Source organism: Oncorhynchus nerka, linkage group LG9a (assembly GCF_034236695.1).
Source record: "Oncorhynchus nerka isolate Pitt River linkage group LG9a, Oner_Uvic_2.0, whole genome shotgun sequence".
NCBI lineage: Eukaryota > Metazoa > Chordata > Actinopteri > Salmoniformes > Salmonidae > Oncorhynchus > Oncorhynchus nerka.
Genome location: NC_088404.1, coordinates 40,440,307 through 40,465,321, shown reverse-complemented (window position 1 = coordinate 40,465,321; position 25,015 = coordinate 40,440,307). Strand labels below are relative to the sequence as shown.

At 41.6% G+C, this 25,015-nt stretch overlaps 1 protein-coding gene across 1 annotated transcript; it reads right to left on the bottom strand.

The window, feature by feature from the left end:
- Positions 1 to 6,358: 6,358 nt before the first annotated feature.
- On the bottom strand, positions 6,359 to 24,022 carry cetp (cholesteryl ester transfer protein, plasma). Its single transcript, XM_029668129.2, has 16 exons — positions 23,785 to 24,022; positions 21,942 to 22,056; positions 21,514 to 21,645; positions 19,611 to 19,681; positions 19,380 to 19,467; positions 19,182 to 19,251; positions 18,874 to 18,934; positions 18,660 to 18,751; positions 18,364 to 18,543; positions 18,074 to 18,124; positions 17,711 to 17,860; positions 17,541 to 17,608; positions 10,480 to 10,522; positions 10,320 to 10,389; positions 7,220 to 7,305; positions 6,359 to 7,081 (listed from the first exon to the last, which is right to left on the bottom strand). The coding sequence occupies exons 1-16, from the start codon at positions 23,924 to 23,926 to the stop codon at positions 7,004 to 7,006; spliced, it is 1,497 nt and encodes a 498-aa protein (XP_029523989.1). The 5' UTR covers positions 23,927 to 24,022; the 3' UTR covers positions 6,359 to 7,003.
- Positions 24,023 to 25,015: the final 993 nt, after the last annotated feature.

Below are 25,015 nucleotides of genomic sequence, written 5' to 3'. Positions count from 1 at the left end.
CACGCCTGGGCATACTCCTGATGAGGTGGCGGATGGTCTCCTGAAGGATCTCCTCCCAGACCTGGACTAAAGCATCCGCCAACTGCTGGACAGTCTGTGGTGCAACATTGGTGGATGTAGCGAGACATGATGTCCCAGATGTGCTCAATTGGATTCAGGTTTGGGGAACGGGCGGGCCAGTCCATAGCATCAATGCCTTCCTCTTGCAGGAACTGCTGACACACTCCAGCCACATGAGGTCTAGCATTGTCTTGCATTAGGAGGAACCCAGGGCCAACCGCACCAGCATATGGTCTCACAAGGGGTCTGAGGATCTCATCTCGGTACCTAATGGCAGTCAGGCTACCTCTGGCGAGCACATGGAGGGCTGTGCGGCCCCCCAAAGAAATGCAAAAAATCTGAAACTTTCTGTCCAAAGATTATGCAGAAAATGTTATCCATGCTTTTGTTACTTCTAGGTTAGACTACTGCAATGCTCTACTTTCAGGCTACCTGGATAAAGCACTAAATAAACTAAATACGGCTGCTAGAATCCTCACAAGAACCAAAATATTTGATCATATTACTCCAGTGCTAGCCTCCCTACACTGGCTTCCTGTTATGGCAAGGGCTGATTTCAAGGTTTTACTGCTAACCTACAAAGCATTACATAGGCTTGCTCCTACCTATCTTTCCGATTTGGTCCTGCCGTACATACCTACACGTACGCTACGGTCATAAGATGCAGGCCTGCTAATTGTCCCTAGAATTTCTAAGCAAACAGCTGGTGGCAGGGCTTTCTCCTACAGAGCTCAATTTTTATGGAATGGTCTGCCTACCCATGTGAGAGACAAAGACTCGGTCTCAACCTTGGTAAGGTTGGTAAGTTGGTGGTTGTAAGTTGGTGGTTGAAGATATCCCTCTAGTGGTGTGGGGGCTGTGCTTTGGCAAAATGGGTGGGGTTATATCCTTCCTGTTTGACCCTGCCCAGGGGTATCATCGGATGGGGCCACAGTGTCTCCTAACCCCTCTTGTCTCAGCCTCTAGTATTTATGCTGCAGTAGTTTATGTGTCGGGGGGCTAGGGTCAGTTTGTTATATCTGGAGTACTTCTCCTGTCTTATCCGGTGTCCTGTGTGAATTTAAGTATGCTCTCTCTAATTCTCTCTTTCTCTCGGAGGACCTGAGCCCTAGGACCATGCCTCAGGACTACCTGGCATGATGACTCCTTGCTGTCCCCAGTCCACCTGGCCGTGCTGCTGCTCCAGTTTCAACTGTTCTGCCTGCGGCTATGGAACCCTGACCTGTTCACCAGACGTGCTACCTGCTGTTTTCAACTCTCTAGAGACAGCAGGAGCGGTAGAGATACTCCTAATGATCGGCTATGAAAAGCCAACTGACATTTACTCCTGAGGTGCTGACTTGCTGCACCCTCGACAACTACTGTGATTATTATTATTTGACCATGCTGGTCTTTTATGAACATCTTGGCCATGTTCTGTTATAATCTCCACCCGGCACAGCCAGAAGAGGACTGGCCACCCCTCATAGCCTGGTTCCTCTCTAGGTTTCTTCCTTGGTTTTGGCCTTTCTAGGCAGTATTTCCTAGCCACCGTGCTTCTACACCTGCATTGCTTGCTGTTTGGGGTTTTAGGCTGGGTTTCCGTACAGCACTTTGAGATATCAGCTGATGTAAGAAGGGCTATATAAATAAATTTGATGATTTGATTGGACTTGTACAGAAATAACAAAACATTCCCGTGTTGTTCAATGTACATGTAACCTGGTAAAAAATCCTGACCTACGGTCCGCAATGCTCCCACATAGGGAGATAGGGGCATGAGGGAAGCTCTACAACAGTGTTCCCCAATGGCGACCAATGGTTTGATTTGGCCCCTCCAAGTTTTCTGAGGAAATAATCAAATCACTTTTTTGGATTAAATTGTTTTTATTGACATTTTTTATTCTTGGACATAATAGACTATAAAAACACCAGGATATAAGCTCCAGGTGATTTTAATTTAAGAAATCTGTTCCCTAGTATTCCCATGCATAATATTATTATGCATAAAATTATTATGTTTTAGTCAAACTATATCGGTTTAGGCATCTTGCGGTCAATATGCAGTCTACAAATTATTTATAATTATGATTACATTTTAGTCATTTAGCAGACTCTTATCCAGAGCGACTTACATGAGCAATTTGGCTTAAGTGCCTTGCTCAAGTGCACATCTACAGATTTTTCACCTAGTCGGCTCGGGGATTCGAACCAGTGATCTATCGATTACAGGCCTAAATGCCGTCCCTGCCTTTTCCGGCCCACTGACCATCATCTAGTTGATGATCCTGCCCTACAATATAACGTTTTTCATGTAAGTAGAGAGAATGCGGAGCAGGCAGTGTTGAAAAGTAATCTTTAGACATATGATACTTTTCTTAAATGTACTTTTGTAATTGACTAAAACAATCAGACAACAAGAAAATTGCATTTGATAAAGGTTAAGTTTTTGCAGTGAGCCAATGGGGTAACCTCTGCAAATTCAGGTTGTTTTCCCCACAGGAGGGCAGGCCGCGACGTTCTATCTGACTGGGAGGGTTCAGGGTTCATCGAACATCTCGTTCCAAAATCATGGACATTAATATGGAGTTCATCCTACCGTTGCTGCTTTAACAGCCTCTACTCTTCTGGGAAGGCTTTCCACTAGATGCTGGAACATTGCTGCGGGGATTTCCTTCCATTTAGCAACAAGAGCATTAGTGAGGTCGGGCACTGTTGTTGGGTGATTAGGCCTGGCTCGAGGTCAGCGTTCCAATTCACCCCAAAGGTGTTCGGTGGGGTTGAGATCAGGGCTCTGTGCAGGCCAGTCAAGTTCTTCCACACCGATCTCGACAAACCATTTCTGTATGGATGCCGCTTTGTGCACAGGGGGTATTGTCATGATGAAACAGGAAAGGGCCTTCCCCAAACTGTTGCCACAAAGTTGAAAACATAGAATCGTCTAGAATGTCATTGTATGCTTTAGCGTTAGCGTCCCAGTGCAATATGCCTAGCTCTGCCCACAGGGAATCTCTTATAGAGAGCTTTTTGAAATAAGCCCTCGTATAGCCGTATTCCAACAAATCAAATTATCTCAACACACTGGTTTGGCCAGCATGTTAGACTTCAAAAATGGTATTACGACCGTTGTATGGCTAATCTAGCTAGCTGGGTCATTCCTACCAAGCGGCGTCTTTTCTGTCTCCAGGAAATATCACTTCCTATTTAGAGGAAAATGTGAATTCCAAAAGGCTTTAAATATAGCCCTAGTTAAATTCTCTCATAAATGTATTTCAGATTTTCTGTCCCTGATATCACTTTCCACCCTGTTAGTTTCTTGTACTGTAATTCTCCATTTAAGAAAACAACCCCTTCCTACAATGACACCATTCAGGAAGTGTCATAATTTCTTTGGTGGGAAAACTAGGGTGCAAAGCTAAATAAATATAAACACTCAGTTTTAGACATTTTTCCATGTTGTTAGTCTGTATGTCCCACTTATATATGTCTATGCTGTTATTTTCAAAATAATGTCTGATAGAGAAGTTAAAATCCTGTTCAAGTGTTATGCTCACTCACAGAACTATTTCTAATTTAGGCTCCAAATTTCCACCCTGTTAGGTTCCACCGTTAGGATTATGCACAGTGGCTTGCGAAAGTATTCACCCCTCTTGGCATTTTTCCTATTTTGTTGCCTTACAACCTGGAATTAAAATTGATTTTTGGGGGGTTTGTATCATTTGATTTACACAACATGCCTACCACTTTGAAGATGCAAAATATGTTTTATTGTGAAACAAACAAGAAACAAGACAAAAAACTGAACTTGAGCGTACATAACTATTCACCCCTCAAAGTCAATACTTTGTAGAGACACCTTTTGCAGTAATTACAGCTGCAAGTCTCTTGGGGTATGTCTCTATCAGCTTGGCACATCTAGTCCCCGGGATTTTTGCCCATTCTTCAAGGCAAAACTGCTCCAGCTCCTTCAAATTGGATGGGTTCCGCTGGTGTACAGCAATCTTTAAGTCATACCACAGATTCTCAATTGGATTGAGGTCTGGGCTTTGACTAGGCCATTTCAATACATTTAAATGTTTCCCCTTAAACCACTCGAGTGTTGCTTTAGCAGTATGCTTAGGGTCATTGTCCTGCTGGAAGGTGAACTTCCGTCCCAGTCTCAAATCTCTGGAAGACTGAAACAGGTTTCCCTCAAGAATTTCCTGTATTTAGTGCCATCCATCATTCCTCCAATTCTGACCAGTTTCCCAGTCCATGCCAATGAAAAACATCCCCACAGCATGATGCTGCCACCACCATGCTTCACTGTGGCGATGGTGTTCTCGGGGTGATGAGAGGTATTGGGTTTGCGACAGACATATCATTTTCCTTGATGGCCAAAAAGCTCAATTTTAGCCTCATCTGACCAGAGTACCTTCTTCCATATGTTTGTCTCCCACATGCCTTTTGGTGAACACCAAACATGTTTGCTTATTTTTTTCTTTTAGCAATGGATTTTTTTCTGGCCACTCTTCCGTAAAGCCCAGCCTGGTCCATGAGTTTTGGTGGGAGGCACTCTCTTGGCAGGTTTGTTGTGGTGCTCCGTGGGATGTTCAAAGTTTCTGATATTTTTTTATAACCCAACTCTGATCTGTATTTCTCCACAACCTTGTCCATGACCTGTTTGGCGAGCTCCTTGTTTTTCATGGTCCCGCTTGCTTGGTGGTTCCCTTGCTTAGTGGCGTTGCAGACTCTGGGCCCTTTCAGAACATAAACTGAGATCATGTGACAGATCATGTGACACTTAAATCAAGTCCACCTGTGTGCAATCTAACTAATTATGTGACTTCTGAAGGTAATTATTATTTAGGGGCTTCATAGCAAAGGGGGTGAATACATATGCACGCACCATTTTTCAGTTTTACATTTTTTTGAAACAAGTATTTTTTTTCATTTCACTTCACCAATTTGGACTATTTTGTGTATGTTGTTGGATTCAGGGTGAAACTTTGAACATTTTATACTCAGAAGTATAGGAACATTAGTTACAAAACAAACATGAGGGGTCGTAATGAAGCTTGGGAGGGGCTGGGAACACGATCGCGTGTGGCTGAGTGCAGGGAACACGATCGCATGTGGCTGAGTGCAGGGAACACGATCGCATGTGGCTGAGTGCAGGGAACACGATCGCATGTGGCTGAGTGCAGGGAACACGATCGCATGTGGCTGAGTGCAGGGAACACGATCGCATGTGGCTGAGTGCAGGGAACACGATTGCATGTGGCTGAGTGCAGGGAACACGATCGCATGTGGCTGAGTGCAGGGAACACGATCGCATGTGGCTGAGTGCAGGGAACACGATCGCATGTGGCTGAGTGCAGGGAACACGATCGCATGTGGCAGTACTAATAAGGGTGAAACCGTTGAAGGCTCATATCACTTAGCTCCCAGCTTAGCAAGAATGATGCCATGTTTAGCGATAAAGAGTAGACTCCACCCAAAGTGGGGTATGAATACTACCACGGGGGATGCCATATATGTGTCTGAATTACAGCTGTATTAACCCTTTGGGAAGAATTCTACTTGGTTAAGCTTCTCTGGTGTCCGTGGAGTCATTTACTCTTAAACATTAGAACCTAACAATGTCCATTACATGAAATACGCACACCTGGCCACTATTCCCAGTGATTAGTAATTGTATAAGTGTGCCCATGGTTTACCATTGTCCTGTCGATTATTGTTACAATGACTGGCTCCTGCCTACTCCTTTCTACACTTGTGACACAAGCACTATAATTATAAAATCGTGACGAAACCCAAAGTGCAAAATAATAAAGTACTCAGGAAATAGTAGGAGAGATTCCTCTCAGGAAAACAAGCAACATTTACAATGACCGACAAAGACAAATGACAGAGGGAGCATATATACGGTGATAGAGTGGGGATTGGAACTAGGTGTGTGTAATGATGACGAGACAAGTCCTGGGTTGATGAGGGAAGGGTGTTTGCTAGCATCAGGTTCGGCAGCAACTAGAAGGCCGGCGACGCCAAATGCCTGAGCTGAACAGGAGGGAGAGCCAAAGCGAAGGCTGTTGTGACACATTGTAGGAATGACCTGGCTACATGTAAGCTATACAGTCATAAGCATATTGCTGGAGGAGAGGTGGAAGGGGCAGGCAATATCATTATATGAGAAGACTTTTTTTCATTGTGAAGATGTCTTTTATATAAGGACATTGTCCCTATATCTATTATGAAATATAACTTATTTTCCAATACATATGTCCTCTATTACTTTATTTTATAAAACAAGTGTGAGAATTAAAAGGAGACTACCATCAACCGTATATTAGTTTATTTAAAAGATGCCCATTTCAGTGGGACATTTCAGAGACCAAACAAGTTGGTATTGTTGCCATTCTGAAGCCATCTTCTATCGATGAATGGCTATCTTCCCAGAGGGCAGAGGGACACCTGGTACATCAGGGCATTTGGCAGAGGAACCGGTTCTACCTGCTCTGTGCCACCTGATCCATGGAATATTAAATTAACCAATCTAATCACAAGACATAAGCGGAAATACCCTACTGCCACATTTAACCCTTTACTTACAGTATGCAAATACAAATCATGTTTCTTATTGAGCCAAGTTGTATATCTAATTCAGCTTTAGGGACAAGGTTAAGAGACATAATCAACCATGTCAATACAGAAGTTCATAATGAGTGTACAAAGACAATGACCTTTTCAAAAACCTTTTCACACATAGAGTGCCCAATTTGCTATGTGTTTGCACCTGTTCCTGTTTAATGTGCAAATACAACTAGTAATTGTATTCCGAAGTGTAAGTTTATCAACACCTCCACTAATACAGTCATTCAAAACATTGCACATTAGACCTCAGTATACTGTAGCCTAAAGTATGTGATTTGATGCACAGGGACAGGGAGCGCCTGTGACTACTCCCACCATCTCAACATAAGAATCACTCCAGAGTCTTCCTGAGGAATTCCACAAGCAGATGATGAGGAAAGGCAAAGTCTGTCTGGATAATCACAAAACCCTACAGACAGAAAGACAGATGACAATGAATAGTATCCGTTCTGTAAAATATTTATTTAGTCCTATAGTTTGCGTATATATTTTAATTTGAGCTTATGATGAGTAAGAATGAAGTGAAGGTGTATGTATGAGTACTCACATCCTGAGAAACAACCTGGGGTTCGATGAGCTCAAACAGATTTGTTCCCTGTTTGTCCAGTAGTGCAGTTAAACTTGGTTCTAGTTCTAAGACAACGGTCAAAAGAGGAACATATTATATTGTTCACAACAACACACAGTGCATTCGGAAAGTATTCAGACCCCTTGACTTTTTCCACATTTTGTTACGTTACAGCCTTATTCTAAAATATATATATTTTTTTCATCAATCTACACACAATACCCTATAATGACAAAGTGAAAACAGGTTTTTAGAAATGTTTGCAAATGTATAAAAAGTAAAAAACAGAAATACCTTATTTACATACGTATTTGGACCCTTTGCTATGAGACTCGAAATTGAGCTCAGGTGCATCCCGTTTCCATTGATCATCCTTGAGATGTTTCTACAACTTGATTGGAGTCCACCTGTGGTAAATTCAATTGATTGGACACGATTGGGAAAGCCGCACACCTGTTTATATAAGGTCCTACAGTTGACATTGCATGTCAGAGAAAAAACCAAGCCATGAGGTCGAAGGAATAATCCGTAGAGCTCCGAGACAGGATTGTGTCGAGACACAGATCTGGGGAAGGGTTCCAAACAGCATTGAAGGTCCCCAAGAACACAGTGGCCTCCATCATTCGTAAATGGAAGAAGTTTGGAACCACCAAGACTCTTCCTAGGGTTGGCCGCCCGGCCAAACTGAGCAATCGGAGGAGAAGGGCCTTGGTCAGGGAGGTGACCAAGAACCCAATGTTTACTCTGACAGAGCGCCAGAGTTCCTCTGTGGAGATGGGAGAACCATCCAGAAGGACAACCATCTCTGCAGCACTCCACCAATCAGGCCTTTATGGTAGAGTGGCCAGATGGAAACCACTCCTCAGTAAAAGGCACATGACAGCCCGCTTGGAGCTTACCAAAAGGACTCTCAGATCACAAGAAACAACATTCTCTGGTCTGATGAAACCAAGATTGAACTCCAATTGTCATGTTTGGAGGAAACCTGGCACCATCCTCATGGTGAAGCATGGCAGCATCATGCCTTGGGGATTTTTTCAGCGGCAGGGACTGGGAAACTAGTCAGGATTGAGGGAAAGATGAACGGCACAAAGTACAGAGAGATCCTTGATGAAAACCTGCTCCAGAGCACTCAGGACCTCAGACTGGGGTGAAGGCTCACCTTCCAACAGGACAATGACCCTAAGCACACAGCCAAGACAACGCAGGAGTGGCATCAGGAAAAGTCTCTGAATGTCCTTGAGTGGCCCAGCCAGACCCCGGACGTGAACCCGATCGAATATCTCTGGAGAGACCTGAAAATAGCTTTGCAGCAACGCTCTCCATCCAACCGGACAGAGCTTGAGAGGATCTGCAGAGAAGAATGGGGGAAAGTCCCCAAATACAGGTGTGCCAAGCTTGTAGTATCATACCCAAGAAGATTCGAGGCTGTAATCACTGCCAAAGGTGCTTCTACAAAGTACTGAGTAAAGGGTCTAAGTACTTATGTAAATGAGATATTTAAAAAAAACTGCTTTTGCTTTGTCTTTATGGGTATTGTATGTACAGTTGAAGTCGGAAGTTTACATACACTTAGGTTGGTCATTAAAACTCATTTTTTAACCACTCCACAAATTTCTTGTTAACAAACTATAGTTTTGGCAAGTCAGTTAGGACATCTACTTTGTACAACAAAAGTTTACAGACAGATTATTTCACTTATAATTCACTGTATCACAATTCCAGTGGGTCAGAAGTTTACATACACCAAGTTGACTGTGCCTTTAAACAGCTTGGACAATTCCAGAAAATGATGTCATGGCTTTAGAAGCTTCTGATAGGCTAATTGACATAATTTGAGTCAATTGGAGGTGTACCTGTGGATGTATTTCAAGGCCTACCTTCAAAGTCAGTGTCTCTTTGCTTGACATCATGGGAAAATCAAAATAAATCAGCCAGGACCTCAGAAAAAAATTGTAGACCACCACAAGTCTGGTTCATCCTTGGGAGCAATTTCCAAACACCTGAATGTACCACATTCATCTGTACAAACAATAGTACGCAAGTATAAACACCATGGGACCATGCAGCTGTCATACCACTCAGGAAAAAGACACGTTCTGTCTCCTAGAGATGAACATACTTTGGTGCGAAAAGTGCAAATCAATCCCAGAACAACAGCAAAGGACCGTGTGAAGATGCTAGAGGAAACAGGTACAAAAGTATGTAAATCCACAGTAAAACGAGTCCTATATCGACATAACCTGAAAGTCTGCTCAGCAAGGAAGAAGCCACTGCTCTAAAGCCGTCATGAAAAAGCCAGACTACGGTTTGCAACTGCACATGGGGACGAAGATCATACTTTTTGGAGAAATGTCCTCTGGTCTGATGAAACAAAAATAGAACTGTTTTAGCCATAATGACCATCAGTTCCAAGAAGGAACTGAGGAAAAAGGTGGAGGCTTGCAAGCCGAAGAACACCATCCCAACCGTGAAGCACTGGGGTGGCAGCATCATGTTGTGGAGGTGCTTTGCTGCAGGAGAGACTGCACTTCATAAAATAGATGGCATCATGGAGGAGGAAAATTATGTGGATATATTGAAGCAACATCTCAAGACATCAGTCAGGAAGTTAAAGCTTGGTCGCAAATGGATCTTCCAAATGGACAATGACCCCAAGCAAAATGGCTTAAGGACAACAAAGTCAAGGTATTGGAGTGGCCATCCCAAAGCCTGACCTCAATCCTATAGAAATTCTGACCCACTGGGAATGTGATGAAAGAAATAAAGGCTGAAATAAATCATTCTCTCTACTATTATTCTGACATTTCACATTCTTAAAATAAAATTGGTGATCCTATCTGACCTAAGACAGGGAAGTTTTACTAGGATTAAATGTCAGGAATTGTGAAAAACTAAATGTACTTAAATGTATTTGGCTAAACTGTATATAAAATTCAACTTTAGTGTGATGAGAAAAAAAAACGATTAAATTAATTTTATAATAAGGCTGTAATGTAACAAAATGTGGGTCTGAATACTTTCCATATGCACTGTATATCACAATTCACTAAGCGTGAGAGGATGAAACAGTACTCACTGGATAGGACTTTTGGGACACCTATTTTCTCTACTGCCTCTTTCAAATATTCAATGTGGGCTTCAACCATCTGGAGAGCATAAGGAAATGAGAAATAAAGCAATCTACCACCGCTACTGGTCACTTAGATTGGGATTCAGTATGCCTATTTAATTCTCACCTGCAGTGTGTCTGTGGACAGTGAATCCTTCATTATGGAAATTCTTTAGTGGGAAGAAGCAAAGTCACATAAGTGTTGTTTCTTTACTTGCACAGACATAGGCAGCAGTGTGAGGTATACAGTGGGGCAAAAAAGTATTTAGTCAGCCACTAATTGTGCAAGTTCTCCCACTTAAAAATATGAGAGAGGCCTGTAATTTTCATCATAGTTACACTTCAACTATGACAGACAAAATGAGGGAAAAAAATCCAGAAAATCACATTGTAGGATTTTTAATTAATTTATTTGCAAATTATGGTGGAAAATAAGTATTTGGAGCATTAGCATTTGTGGGTTCGATCCGAAGTCGTTTTGCGTATCAGTTCATAAACCATGTGCCATGGAATCGGTACGTCGAAAATCTCTTCCTAACTATTTTGCAATCTATGTGGCACGGATGTACATTTTTTGGTCCTTAAATTAAACTGATATACTTTTTGATTTATCACAATTTTCTTTAACCAATTTTGGTCTTCAATGCAGTGCCGACAGACAAGTTCCTTCCTTTTCCCCTTTCCTCTTCCATTTTTGCGTTAATGCTGCAATTAGTTGGTTGTAATTTTGGATAGAGCAGACATTGCCATTTGTTTTTGTTAGCTGCATGTGTGACATAACTCCACCAGTCCTATTTATAATATATTTTACGAAGATTATACCTTTTTAAAACATTTTTTCAAAACATACTGTTTTTTTAATCAATTAGTATAGTTGAGTTTAACCATAATATTTGTTGTATTATTTGTTGTCTTTTCTGGTGGATTAAATTGAAATTGCAACAAACTTTCTATGGCTTGTTTTGAAAACAGCGATATTTGGGAGAGGATTTCCTTTTCAAATAACTGAAAGTGAGAGGTTGTAATCTGAATTAAGGGGAAAAAGGCCTTTCTTGAACATAGGGTAAAATCTGTGGAGGGAGCTGAAGGTTTGAGTTGCCAAACGTCAGCCTCGAAACCTTAATGACTTGGAGAAGATCTGCAAAGAGTGGGACAAAATCCCTCCTGAGATGTGTGCAATTACAAGAAACGTCTGACCTCTGTGATTGCCAACAAGGGTTTTGCCCCCAAGTACTGTCATGTTTTGCAGAGGGGTCAAATACTTATTTCCCTCATTAAAATGCAAATCAATTTCTAAAATTTTTGACATGTGTTTTTCTGGATTTGTTTGTTGTTATAAACCGACCATTAAAATTATAGACTGATCATTTCTTTGTCAGTGGGCAAACGTACAAAATCAGCAGGGGATCAAATACTTTTTTCCCTCACTGTATATAAATAGGCCCATTTCATTTTGTCTGGCTTGCCATTCCAAATCAATTTGAATATGTTTTCTCATATAATTTAAAAAACTGTTCTCTATGTGTAAGCAAGACTATAAGCAAATAGGTAAACTGGGATATTACTAAAGAGTTAATCAGGGTGATTTTTCCACAAATAGAAAGGTTTTCCATGGTAGCAAGATCTTATCTATTTTTTGTAACTTTCTATAAAAATGTATTGGAGTGAGATCATGTATTTATTTCGAGATATGTATACCAAGTATATCTACATCACCATCAGACCATTTTATTGGTAAACTACACAGTAATGTAAAAGTTTTTTTTGAGTGATCCAATACATAATATAGTAATCCAAAGAGATTGGAACAATTATCTAGATCCGCTATGAGGCTGTGGAGGGATCCAAGTTGTGGATTTAAAAGAAAACATGAATCATCAGCGTACAATGACACCTTTTGTTTTTAAGCCCTGTATTTCTAGTCCCTTAATATTATGGTTGGATCTGATTTTAATAGCTAACATTTTGATGGCCATAATACCAATAGTGGACAACCTTGTTTTACTCCTCTTGACAGTTTAAAACTTTCTGAGAAGTAGCCATTATTTACTATTTTACACATAGGGTTACTATACATAATTTAAACCCATTTTATAAGAGATTCTCCAAAATTGTAATGTTCCAGGTATTTATGTATAAACTCCAGTCATACTTTATCAAAAGCCTTTTCAAAGTCCGCTATGAAAGCAGGTCTGGTTTCCCAGATTTTCCATAGTGTTCTATTGTTTCCAGTACTTGCCTTATATTATCTCCAATGTTTCATCCATGTAAAAAGCCTGTCTGATTAGAATGAATCATGTCCGACAATACCTTTTAAATTCTATACGCTGTACATTCTGCTAGAATTGTTGCATCACAACACTAAATTGTAAGGGGCCTCCAAATGTTTTCAATGGACTGGATCTTATATTTCCCACGTGTTGTATTCTGTTTCAGTAATAATGAAATCAGACCTTGTTGAGTGTCTGATAATCTAACATTTACATAGGAGTGATTAAAACATGCTAATAAATGTCCTTTGAGTATATCAAAACAGTTTTGGTATACCTCTACTGGTATGCCATCCAGCCCTGGAGTTTTCCCGGACTCAAAGGCTTTAAATACATCAATAAGTTCTTCTGTTTCACCTTCACATGAGTCTTTCTGTATGGCTGTTCATTTTACATATATATATTTTTTAATCCATACAATTAGCTTCGGTTAGAGAAGATGGAGGAGACTGAAACTAAAACATATCCTTAATGTAGGCCTACTCCGCTTCCACTTTCAAAATATAATTTGATGAATCATGGGTGACTCTCACTTGTAACAAGTTTCAGTAAATTATTTTTGGTAGCATTTCTATGTTGAAGATTTAAAAAGAATTTGGTGCATTTCTCCCCATATTCCATCCACTTTGCTTTATTATTATAATATATTACTTGTGATCTTTGTTGAATTAGTTCCGTTTCTTTTTGTTTTTCCTCTCACTTATTCTGAGCCTCTATGGTACAGTTTTTATTGCTACCTATCTTTTCTGTTAGACTTTCTCTTTCCTTTATTAGTTGGACTCCTTTGACCTAAATTGCTTTTGTTGTCGAGATGAGTACTGAATTGCATGGCCTCTAAAGGCACATTTAAAGTGTCCCATACAATAAGGGGATTTGCTGTACCTATGTTATGTCAGACAAATTCAGTTATAAATAACTCTGTCCTGGTTAAAAACAAGTTATCATCCAATAGGCTATGATTAAATGTCCAATATTCTCGCCCACGTGGAAATTCAGTAAGAGTAATGTATATGTCAATTATCTGATGGTCCGACAGCATTCTATCCCCTATCAACACCGTTTTTACTTTTGGTGCCAATGAGAATGACATAAGAAAGAAGTCAACTAGTCAACTAGCTTGATTGAGCCTCCGCCATGTTCATTTTTTAAAACTAGGCAAGTCAGTTAAGAACAAATTCTTATTTACAATGACGGCCTACCCCGGCCAAACCCTAACGACACTGGGCCAATTGTGCGCCGCCCTATAGGACTCTCAATCATGGCCGGTTGTGATACAGCCTGGAATCGAACCAGGGTCTGTAGTGACGCATCTAGCACTGCGAAGCAGTGCCTTAGACCGCTGCACCACTCGGGAGCCCCTGTACATCTCACTAGGTCAGGATATTTAAGCCTCCTTATATCCACCAGTTCCAATATATCCATGACATTCATGATTTCCTTAAGAGCACGAGGGTGATAGTTTGTAATGTGATTTTGATTACGGTCCATTAAGGTAATTAAAATAGTATTACAATCTCCCACCATGATAATAGTCTTGTATTGCTTGCAGGGTTGATAATTTATTATATATATTTTCAAAGAAGCGTGAATCATCATTATTGGTCCGTAAAGGTTAATGAGCCATATCTGTTTATGGTCCAATAACGTATTTAAAATCATCCATCTACCTTGCGGATCTGTTTAGACAAATTGCACATTCGGATCAAAATGACTGTTAATTAATATCATCGCCCATTTTGAGTTACTTTGCCAATGGGAGAAGTATATTTAAACACCACCCCCCCTGTAAACAATAGATATTATATTCCTTCTCTTTGAGCCAGGTAAATATTGTTCTTCTTTTCTTATTATTTGCTAAGCTATTACAATTATAATTGGCTATACTTATTTCAGGATTTACCATGATACAAGTTTCAAATCTATTTATCATATTATATGTTTGTAAATGTAGCATTAAAAAGTACCATAGTGATTGAGTTTCCATATAGCTGTACCATGATATTTGTATTGCTGCTAAATAACCCTCCAATTGCTAAAACCCCTCCCCATCCCAAGTTGGGTTGTCATCCCAGTGACCGACAGGGCACCCCAGTCCCTCCGGATCCCTAGGCCCCCTGAGAGGCCAGGACCCATCCTTTGAAAAGAGCACAGAATGCCACCCACAGAACAGAAGCAGATCAACCGCTAAAAGTATTTACAATGCTCTCACAATTTGCTTCATATATAGCTATTAAAAATATTTATATACTCAAATATCTTGCGTATCTTAATTTCCACCATTAACAATTAATATGTGTAATAATGTTGACAGTTCATGCAAAGGATTGTTACCTGTAACCAGGATTGTTACCTATAACCAGGATTGTTACCTATAACCAGGATTGTTACCTGTAACCAGGATTGTTACCTATAACCAGGATTGTTACCTATAACCAGGATTGTTACCTGTAACCAGGATTGTTACCTATAACCAGGATTGTTACCTATAACCAGGATTGGTACCTGTAACCAGGATTGTTACCTGTAACCAGGATTGTTACCTATAACCAGGATTGCCAATGCATTACATTTTTGTCAAGCAATTATTATTTTAGCAAACAATTATTGTGGTTCCTCCTATATTGTCCCTAACATCCTTACCCCCTTGCAACATATGTGGTATATACACACACACTCAACCCCTTTCCCCCACAATCAACCATAAGCTCAGATGCTCAATGGTTGTTACATTTCAGAGTCCAACTCAAGAAAGGACCTGATTTACGAATGCATATACAGGTACAGCTGTTTGAGAAAGCATGCCAGACTTAACCAATGTCAACACACACACACTGGTCCCCTGTTGTGACCATTTTCCCAAGCATCTCTGTGCAGTCAGACCTTTGATTATTTTATGCCACCAGGGCCACAATAACATGCCCCCTATCTGATTGTCCGTGTGACCCCCTCCCCATGGGTTACTGCAGCCAGTGTTGCTAGCACAGCTTCTATCTCAAGGCCATCAGACTTTTAAATAGCCATCACTAGATGGCTACCACCCGGTTATTCAACCCTGCACCTAATATGCTGCTACCCTTATACATAGACATGGAATCACTGGTCACTTTAATAATGGAACACTAGTCACTTTAATAATGTTTACATACTGCTTTACTCATCTCATATGTATATACTGTATTCTATTCTACTGTATCTTAGTCAATGCCACTCCAACATTGCTCGTCCTATTATTTATCCAGAACCAGTCAAAAGTTCAGACACATGGCCTCCCGAGCAGCATGGCAGTCTAAGGCACTGCATCGCAGTGCTAGCTGTGTCACTACAGATCCTGGTTTGATTCCAGGCTGTGTCACAGCCGACCGGGAGACCCATGAGGCGCACATAATTGGCACAGCGTCGTCCTGGTTAGGGGCGGGTTTGGCTGGCCAGGATGTCCTTGTCCCATCTCGCTCTAGCGACTCCTGTGGCGTGCCGGGCACATGCACGCTAACACGGTTGCCAGGTGTATGGTGTTTCCTCCGGCACATTGCTGCGGCTGGCTTTCGGTTAAATGGGCAGTGTGTCAAGAAGCAGTGCGGCTTGGCGGGGTCGTGTTTCGGAGGACACGCGGCTCTCGACCTTCGCCTCTCCCGAGTCCGTATGGGAGTTGCAGCGATGGGACAAGACTGTCACTACCAATTGGACACCACAAAAAAGGGGTACAAAATATATATAAAATACATTTTCTGGATTGACTGACCTCATTGTCTTAAATGATGGACTGTCATTTCTCTTTGCTTATTTGAGCTGTTCTTGCCATAATATGGACTTGGTCTTTTACCAAATAGGGCTATCTTCTGTATACCACCCCTACCTTGTCACAACACAGCTGATTGGCTCAAAGACATTAAGAAGGAACTGTTTAACTGTTAATTGAAATGCATTCCAGGTGCCTACCTCATGAAGCCGGTTGAGAGAATGCCAAGAGTGTGCAAAGCTGTCATCAAGGCAAGGGTGGCTACTTTGAAGAATCTAAAATCTAAAATATATTTTGATTTGTTTAACACATTTTTGGTTATTACATGATTCCATGTGTTATTTCATAGTTTTGATGTCATCACTATTATTATATTATGTAGAAAAAAGTACAAATAAAGACAAACCCTTGAATGAGTAGGTGTGGCCAAACTTTAGACTGGTACGTTATATTTCTTAATTCCATTATTTTGCTTTTAGATTTGGGTGTATTGTTATGAATTGTTAGATATTACTGCACTGTTGGAGCTAAGAACACAAGCATTTCGCTACACCCGCAATAACATTTTATTAGAGTTTTGATTTGAGCACGCAGATGAGAGAAATGGACATTAAATTCTCTGGCAACAACTCTGGTGGACATTCCTGCAGTCAGCATGCCAATTGCATGCTTGCTCAAAACTTGAGGCATTGTGACAAAACTGGACATTTTAAAGTGGCCATTTATTGTCCCCAGCACAAGGTGCACCTGTGTAATGATCATGCTGTTTAATCAGCTTCTTGATGTGCCACACCTGTCAGGTGGATGAATTATCTTGGCAAAGGAGAAATGCTCACTAAAAGGGATGTAATCAAATTTGTCCCTAAAATTTGAGAGAAATAAGCTTTTTGTGCTTTATGAACATTTCTGAGATCTTTTATTTCAGCTCAGGAAACATGGGACTAACACTTTACATGTTGCGTTTATATTTTTGTTCCGTATACTTGTTAGTAAACTGCCATGCAATCAGAAAGTGTTTTACTAAACCATTACAGTCTGTATCCCTTATAGAGGCACAGTGGAGTCAGTATCACAAGACCAATTAAAAGCATGGTCTTCATGTAATGCCTTTACTCACATATGCAGTTCCTATACATGTGTATGTACATGTTCACTACAGTATAGGTGCGTAAATGGACTCACTGTGATGTTGTAGCGATTAGGATCAGTTTCTTCTTGGCGTAGGAAGCAGTCACTACAACCTCCACCTCCTAGATAACGACAAACCCCATTCAGCTACCCTTCTTGGACACATTACTGTCTGATGCCGGGCTATCATTTAAAATATTAAAACAGGTGTTTCTTTGGCTGACCATCTCAAAGTAAAGTCCTGGGATGTCCTCAGCTCCGCTAGTCAGTTCTGCTGCAGCCACAGCTCTGACATAGGTGCCCATTGGGGTCGTCCACAGGTGAGGCACTGACACACTCCACACCCCCAGCACTGGCTCCTCAGAGGACAGAAACTGCCAAAAGGATACAGAGAGACAGGTTTCATACAGGCACAGACATATTTATCACACTGACTTACCTGTGTACACAATATATGAGGTTTGAAATACAATGAAACTCAAAACACCACTAAATTGCAGAGGCCAAGATAGGTTGCATGGTCTGTGGAGCTGATAAAAGCATGTTGTGTCTGTCTGAGGACTGTCCTGAGTGGGTTTGTCACATACCTGGCTAAGGAACTCTGGAATGGGGGTAGACAAATTTGTCTTAAACAGTTCCTGAAATGAAATTGACCATGTTAAATAACTGGCATACATTAAAACAAACACAGTAATTCAGCTTGTAATGAACAAGAATGTCATTCCCCGTCACAGTGCTACAGTCAGTTTCCCCCCTCTACCATATTGTAACACACCGTGGACCAAACCCCAACAACAAGTCCTGATTACTGTTTTCCTGATAAATGCTGCCTTGGACACTAGTCCACATGACATCCACTAGTCTGGTAGACACCTACTGTGAGCTCCAGGCCAGAGATGTTGAGGACAAAACGTCTATCTTGGTGGGCAGCTGTAATCAGGGGGTTGAAGACCTCATCAGAGATCCAGAAGTAAAGCATACGGTCCTCTGTCAGTTGGCTGGGGTCGAATACAGACTCATTGATGACAGCTGTCATGTTGTTGTATTTGGCCAGACCCTGGACATCATGGGAAGACAGAAGAAAGATACTGTAATACATATAATAACAATTGGTATTGTGCATCATCATGTACAATGAATATGGATGCTAGATAATAAAGGGATATACAGTACCTTGTGGTATGATTCAATGTAATTGGATGTGATGACAGGGGCAGAAGTTACTCCAATATCCATGCTGATGTCACCATCACTAAGGAATTGCTCTGTGGGAATCAACGCGGAGATGTAAACATAGTCACTGACAGATGTTCTAAATAAGAGAAAGTCTTGATACCTCTATAGGCTTCGTGTGCTATCTACCCAGGCTCCCCAAACGTGTCCATACCTGCTCGTTCCTGTATAAAGTCAGCCAATATGTTTGCCACATTATTGATCTCCTTACAGATCTAAGATGACAAAAACAGGGATATTGTTTAATTCTATGTTGCAGCTGATGTGACAATGTTTTTGCTGGGTTGCATTAACAAGACAGTAGGGGGCAGAGTTGAGCCATCAGCGAGGCCTCTGTCCAATACTTTGATACACTGCAGGTTTATTTAACTAGGCAAGTCACAAATTCTTATTTACAAGGACGGCCTACCCTAAGTCCAACAGTACATTATTCTCCTATATTTCCCTCTAATCATCACTCACCTGGCTTTTAATAACCAGCTTCACAGTGAAGGTGATGAAGTTTGTGAACAGCCTCTTGAGCCAGCCAGGCCTAAAGCCAGAATGTAAAACACAGGGTTTGTCCTTCATGTTACTTCCCTTGAAGGAAGACGACATTACAGATAAACCATTTTACACTATGTGTATAAAACTATCTGAGTTCCAGAATGTGCCACTTACTCCCTGTCTCCCTGCAACAGGAGATCCAGCTTGTGGAACGTGAGGTAGCAGTCTGATGTGTCTGCAGCAACTTTCCCCTTTCCACAATCTGAGACAGAGAAAGCACATGATCACTGGCAGGAAATACATTACAAAAGGTAAGATAAGATTGCTGTAAACTCTTTGGAAGAATGAGAAGGAAGAGTGAACATTGAACACCACACAAACAATGGGCGGGAAAAAGGTACTTACAGAGTTTGGGGTTAATGCCAAGATCAATGTGCGAATCAATTTCAAAATCTACTGAATGTCCCACATTGACACTGCAAAACAGATTACACATGGCAGTGTCATGACCACGCAGCTATTCAAGGTTAACATACAAAATTTCAGTAGTAGCCAACATGACATTTGGATAAATCACAACATACGTTACTGTAAGATCTAGAAAGTTATATCTAATCATATCACAAACTATTTCCATCCCTCTCATCGTCCCTTTTCACAATGAAAGATTGCTATGCAATCTGGTTTCAGAGCTGGTCATGGGTGCACCTCAGCCACGCTCAAGGTCCTAAACAATATCTTAACCGGCATCGATAAGAAACATTACTGTGCAGCCGTATTCATTGATCTGGCCAAGGCTTTCGACTCTGTCAATCACCACATCCTCATCGGCAGACTCGACAGCCTTGGTTTCTCAAATGATTGCCTCGCCTGGTTCACCAACTACTTCTCTGATAGAGTTCAGTGTGTCAAATCAGAGGGTCTGCTGTCCGGACCTCTGGCAGTCTCTATGGGGGTGCCACAAGGTTCAATTCTTGGACCGACTCTCTTCTCTGTATACATCAATGAGGTCGCTCTTGCTGCTGGTGAGTCTCTGATTCACCTCTACGCAGATAACACCATTCTGTATACTTCTGGCCCTTCTTTGGACACTGTGTTAACAACCCTCAAGGCAAGCTTCAATGCCATACAACTCTCCTTCCGTGGCCTCCAATTGCTCTTAAATACAAGTAAAACTAAATGCATGCTCTTCAACCGATCGCTGCCTGCACCTGCCCGCCTGTCCAACATCACTACTCTGGACGGCTCTGACTTAGAATACGTGGACAACTACAAATATCTAGGTGTCTGGTTAGACTGTAAACTCTCCTTCCAGACCCACATCAAACATCTCCAATCCAAAGTTAAATCTAGAATTGGCTTCTTATTTAGCAAACAAAGCATCCTTCACTCATGCTGCCAAACATACCCTTGTAAAACTGACCATCCTACCAATCCTCGACGATGTCATTTACAAAATAGCCTCCAATACCCTACTCAACAAATTGGATGCAGTCTATCACAGTGCAATCCGTTTTGCCACCAAAACCCCATATACTACCCACCATTGCGACCTGTACAATCTCGTTGGCTGGCCCTCGCTTCATTCTCGTCGCCAAACCCACTGGCTCCAGGTAATCTACAAGACCCTGCTAGGTAAAGTCCCCCCTTATCTCAGCTCGCTGGTCACCATAGTATCTCCCACCTGTAGCACACGCTCCAGCAGGTATATCTCTCTAGTCACCCCCAAAACCAATTCTTTCTTTGGCCGCCTCTCCTTCCAGTTCTCTGCTGCCAATGACTGGAACGAACTACAAAAATCTCTGAAACTGGAAACACTTATCTCCCTCACTAGCTTTAAGCACCAACTGTCAGAGCAGCTCACAGATTACTGCACCTGTACATAGCTCACCTATAATTTAGCCCAAACAACTACCTCTTTCCCTACTGTATTTATTTATTTATTTTGCTCCTTTGCACCCCATTATTTTTATTTCTACTTTGCACATTCTTCCACTGCAATCTACCATTCCAGTGTTTTACTTGTTATATTGTATTTACTTTGCCACCATGGCCTTTTTTTGCCTTTACCTCCCTTATCTCACCTCATTTGCTCACATCGTATATAGACTTGTTTATACTGTATTATTGACTGTATGTTTGTTTTACTCCATGTGTAACTCTGTGTCGTTGTATGTGTCAAACTGCTTTGCTTTATCTTGGCCAGGTCGCAATTGTAAATGAGAACTTGCTCTCAACTTGCCTACCTGGTTAAATAAAGGTGAAATAAAATTTAAATAAATAAAAAATGACTGATGGAAGGACTCACAGCCAGCTTCCATATCCATACTGGATGGTTCCTTTGAAAACAGCAGACACGTTGGAGATGGCAATCTCAATGCCTTCACCTGCTATGAGCTCAAACTCACTCCGCCCAATCGACAGGTTATGGATCTCCAGACTGAGAGGGCAAAGGTCAGGAGAGGACATTATTATTGGTTGTTCATTTTAGAAAGAATAAAGGAGCAAAACAACAAAGCAATGGCGACCGTGATGACATTCAATCTGTTATTGATTGAAAAATGAGTGCTTATGCATTCATCCAATCATGTGTCGTATACATCATCTATGGTAAGTGAATACAGGATAAAAGGATGGCATGTGAGGTAAAAAAAAAAGGAAAAGGATGGCATGTGAGGTAATGGAGGAGAATGAAAGGAACAGCATAAGAGCGTGCATGTGGTCAGGTCCACTCACTTGGCAAGTCCATATTTCACCTTTCCAACAAAGAGAATAGACTTCTCATTGCTAATGCTTGGATATTTGGCATGCTGGAACGCAGCCTGGATGACCTTGGTCGTCTTTTCATTTACTGAAGAGAAAATACAGAATTTGTCTATATAAACAGTGAGGGGAAAAAGTATTTGATCCCCTGCTGATTTTGTACATTTGCCCACTGACAAAGAAATTATCAGTCTATAATTTTAATGGTCGGTTTATTTGAACAGTGAGAGACAGAATAACAACAACAAAATCCAGAAAAACACATGTCAAAAATGTTAGAAATTGATTTGCATTTTAATGAGGGAAAAAAGTATTTGACCCCCTCAATCAGAAAGATTTCTGGCTCCCAGGTGTCTTTTATACAGGTAACGAGCTGAGATTAGGAGCACACTCTTAAAGGGAGTGCTCCTAATCTCAGTTTGTTACCTGTATAAAGGAATACCTGTCCACAGAAGCAATCACTCAATCAGATTCCAAAATCTCCACCATGGTCAAGACCAAAGAGCTCTCCAAGGATGTCAGGGACAAGATTGTAGACCTACACAAGGCTGGAATGGGCTACAAGACCATCGCCAAGCAGCTTGGTGAGAAGGTGACAACAGTTGGTGCGATTATTCGCAAATGGAAGAAACACAAATGAACTGTCAATCTCCCTCGGCCTGGGGCTCCATGCAAGATCTCACCTTGTGGATTTGCAATGATCATGAGAACTGTGAGGAATCAGCCCAGAACTGCACGGGAGGATCTTGTCAATGATCTGGGACCATAGTCAGCTGGGACCATAGTCACCAAGAAAACAATTGGTAATACACTACTCCGTGAAGGACTGAAATCCTGCAGAGCCCACAAGGTCCCCCTGCTCAAGAAAGCACATTTACATGCCCGTCTGAAGTTTGCCAATGAACATCTGAATGATTCAGAGGACAACTGGGTGAAAGTGTTGTGGTCAGATGAGACCAAAATGGAGCTCTTTGGCATCAACTCAACTTGCTGTGTTTGGAGGAGGAGGAATGCTGCCTATGACCCCCAAGAACACCATCCACACTGTCAAACATGGAGGTGGAAACATTATGCTTTTGGGGTGTTTTTCTGCTAAGGGGACAGGACAACTTCACCGCATCAAAGGGACGATGGACGGGGCCATGTACCGTCAAATCTTGGGTGAGAACCTCCTTCCCTCAGCCAGGGCATTGAAAATGGGTCGTGGATGGGTATTCCAGCATGACAATGACCCAAAACACACGGCCAAGGCAACAAAGGAGTGGCTCAAGAAGCACATTAAGGTCCTGGAGTGGCGTAGGCAATCTCCAGACCTTAATCCCATAGAAAATCCGTGGAGGGAGCTGAAGGTTCCAGTTGCCAAACGTCAGCCTCGAAACCTTAATGACTTGGAAAAGATCTGCAAAGAGGAGTGGGACAAAATCTCTCCTGAGATGTGTGCAAACCTGGTGGCCAACTACAAGAAACGTCTGACCTCTGTGATTGCCAACAAGGGTTTTGCCACCAAGTACGAAGTCATGTTTTGCAGAGGGGTCAAATACTTTTTTCCCTCATTAAAATGCAAATCAATTTATAACATTTTTGACATGCGTTTTTCTGGATTTTGTTGTTGTTATTCTGTCGCTCACTGTTCAAATAAACCGACCATTAAAATTATAGACTGGTCATTTCTTTGTCAGTGGGCAGTTTTTTTCCTCACTATAGACTAAAGACAATACTTAAAAAAACAGTTAACTACCCTGACAGTAACAGTTCTGGTGAAAAACATTTGAGAAAACACCGTAGGGAGACTGGAATCAATAAGATAGATACTCACAGACCACCGCTGCAGGGTAGGTCAGCCTACAGACAGCCCCAGTGAACCTGTATGCAGAGGCTGGCTCCAGACAGGATCGGGACATCACAACCAGGCCCAGGAACAGCAGCAGGACTGGGAGTGTCATCACACACTTATCCATCTCACCAGTAGCTAAATGAACACTGACTTCAAACTGGATCCCAGAGCTGTGTAGTGCCTCCTCAGAACCTCTGAACTAACTGATCCAGGCTGTGTTGAGCATGCACAAGAGACAAGGGGAGGAAGAGGGAGGGAACAGAAGACACCTCTAGGGAGATGGGGTTCGGGCTGAGGCTAAACTAAACTTCACAACACTGTCCCTGTAGTCTGTGATTGGGCCTCAACCAGGCCAGAGCGGGATATTTGGGCGTGGGTGTCATTACGTGTTCTATCTGGGCCCAGGGGGCTACTTCTATACATGCGAGGTAGGGTTATTATAGAGCAGTAAATAACAGATATAGAGACACTTTTTCTAGGGCACATTCTCAGAAACTCCCATACCTTACAGTCACAGAAATGCCAATATTGACCCAGAATGATGGAACCATACAGATAAACCTTCACTAAAATCTTTCAGCTTTATGTAAAGAAAATTGGAATTGTGGTACTATTTCTGCAAATATTAATCAATCATGACCATGTTGGTCAATACAACTTCCTAAGAAAATATGTACTTTCCAGTAAATATGTAGTTCCAGGACATATATGATCAGTTGCAGAGTGGGCTGGGTTAGAGGGAGTCTCTATGGACCAAATGTACTAGCTGAACTCCCTAGCCTGCCTGGATAGCTCAGAGGAAGTGATGGGGACAATACCATGGAATGTACTACAGTAAACCCCACATTGTAAACACAGAATGCTGTGCTGTTTCTCCAACAGGTCAATGAACTCTGGATAGCAAAAGCTGTAGAGTTGGAGCGGAGGCTTAAGGGATCTACACAGCAGTCCAAAAATTCAGCCGCACAAATAGACGTAGAACTACGTAGTGACCCAAACCGACCTCCGTCGGCTCCGTTTGCGTATACTGTGTAGACCCTTTGAACTATTTTTTGTTTTGCAAGAGATGTTATGAACATGTTAAATCTATTTTTGTTGATTGTCCTCAAACATGTTGTCTAAAATAAGCTTGTGTTTGTGAGTACTTTAGATGTGTTAATGTATTATTGTTCTGTTAGGTGACTGTAGTCTAGTAAATAACTATCTAAAGAGG

Excerpts from the sequence above, each read along its gene's own strand:
- cetp (XM_029668129.2), bottom strand. The coding sequence starts at position 23,926 with ATGGATAAGTGTGTGATGACACTCCCAGTCCTGCTGCTGTTCCTGGGC. Across the intron at positions 7,306-10,319 it reads TGTCCCAAAAGTCCTATCCA|AACTAGAACCAAGTTTAACT; the intron begins GTGAGTACTGTT and ends CCGTTGTCTTAG. Across the intron at positions 7,082-7,219 it reads CCCAGGTTGTTTCTCAGGAT|GGTTTTGTGATTATCCAGAC; the intron begins GTGAGTACTCAT and ends TTCTGTCTGTAG.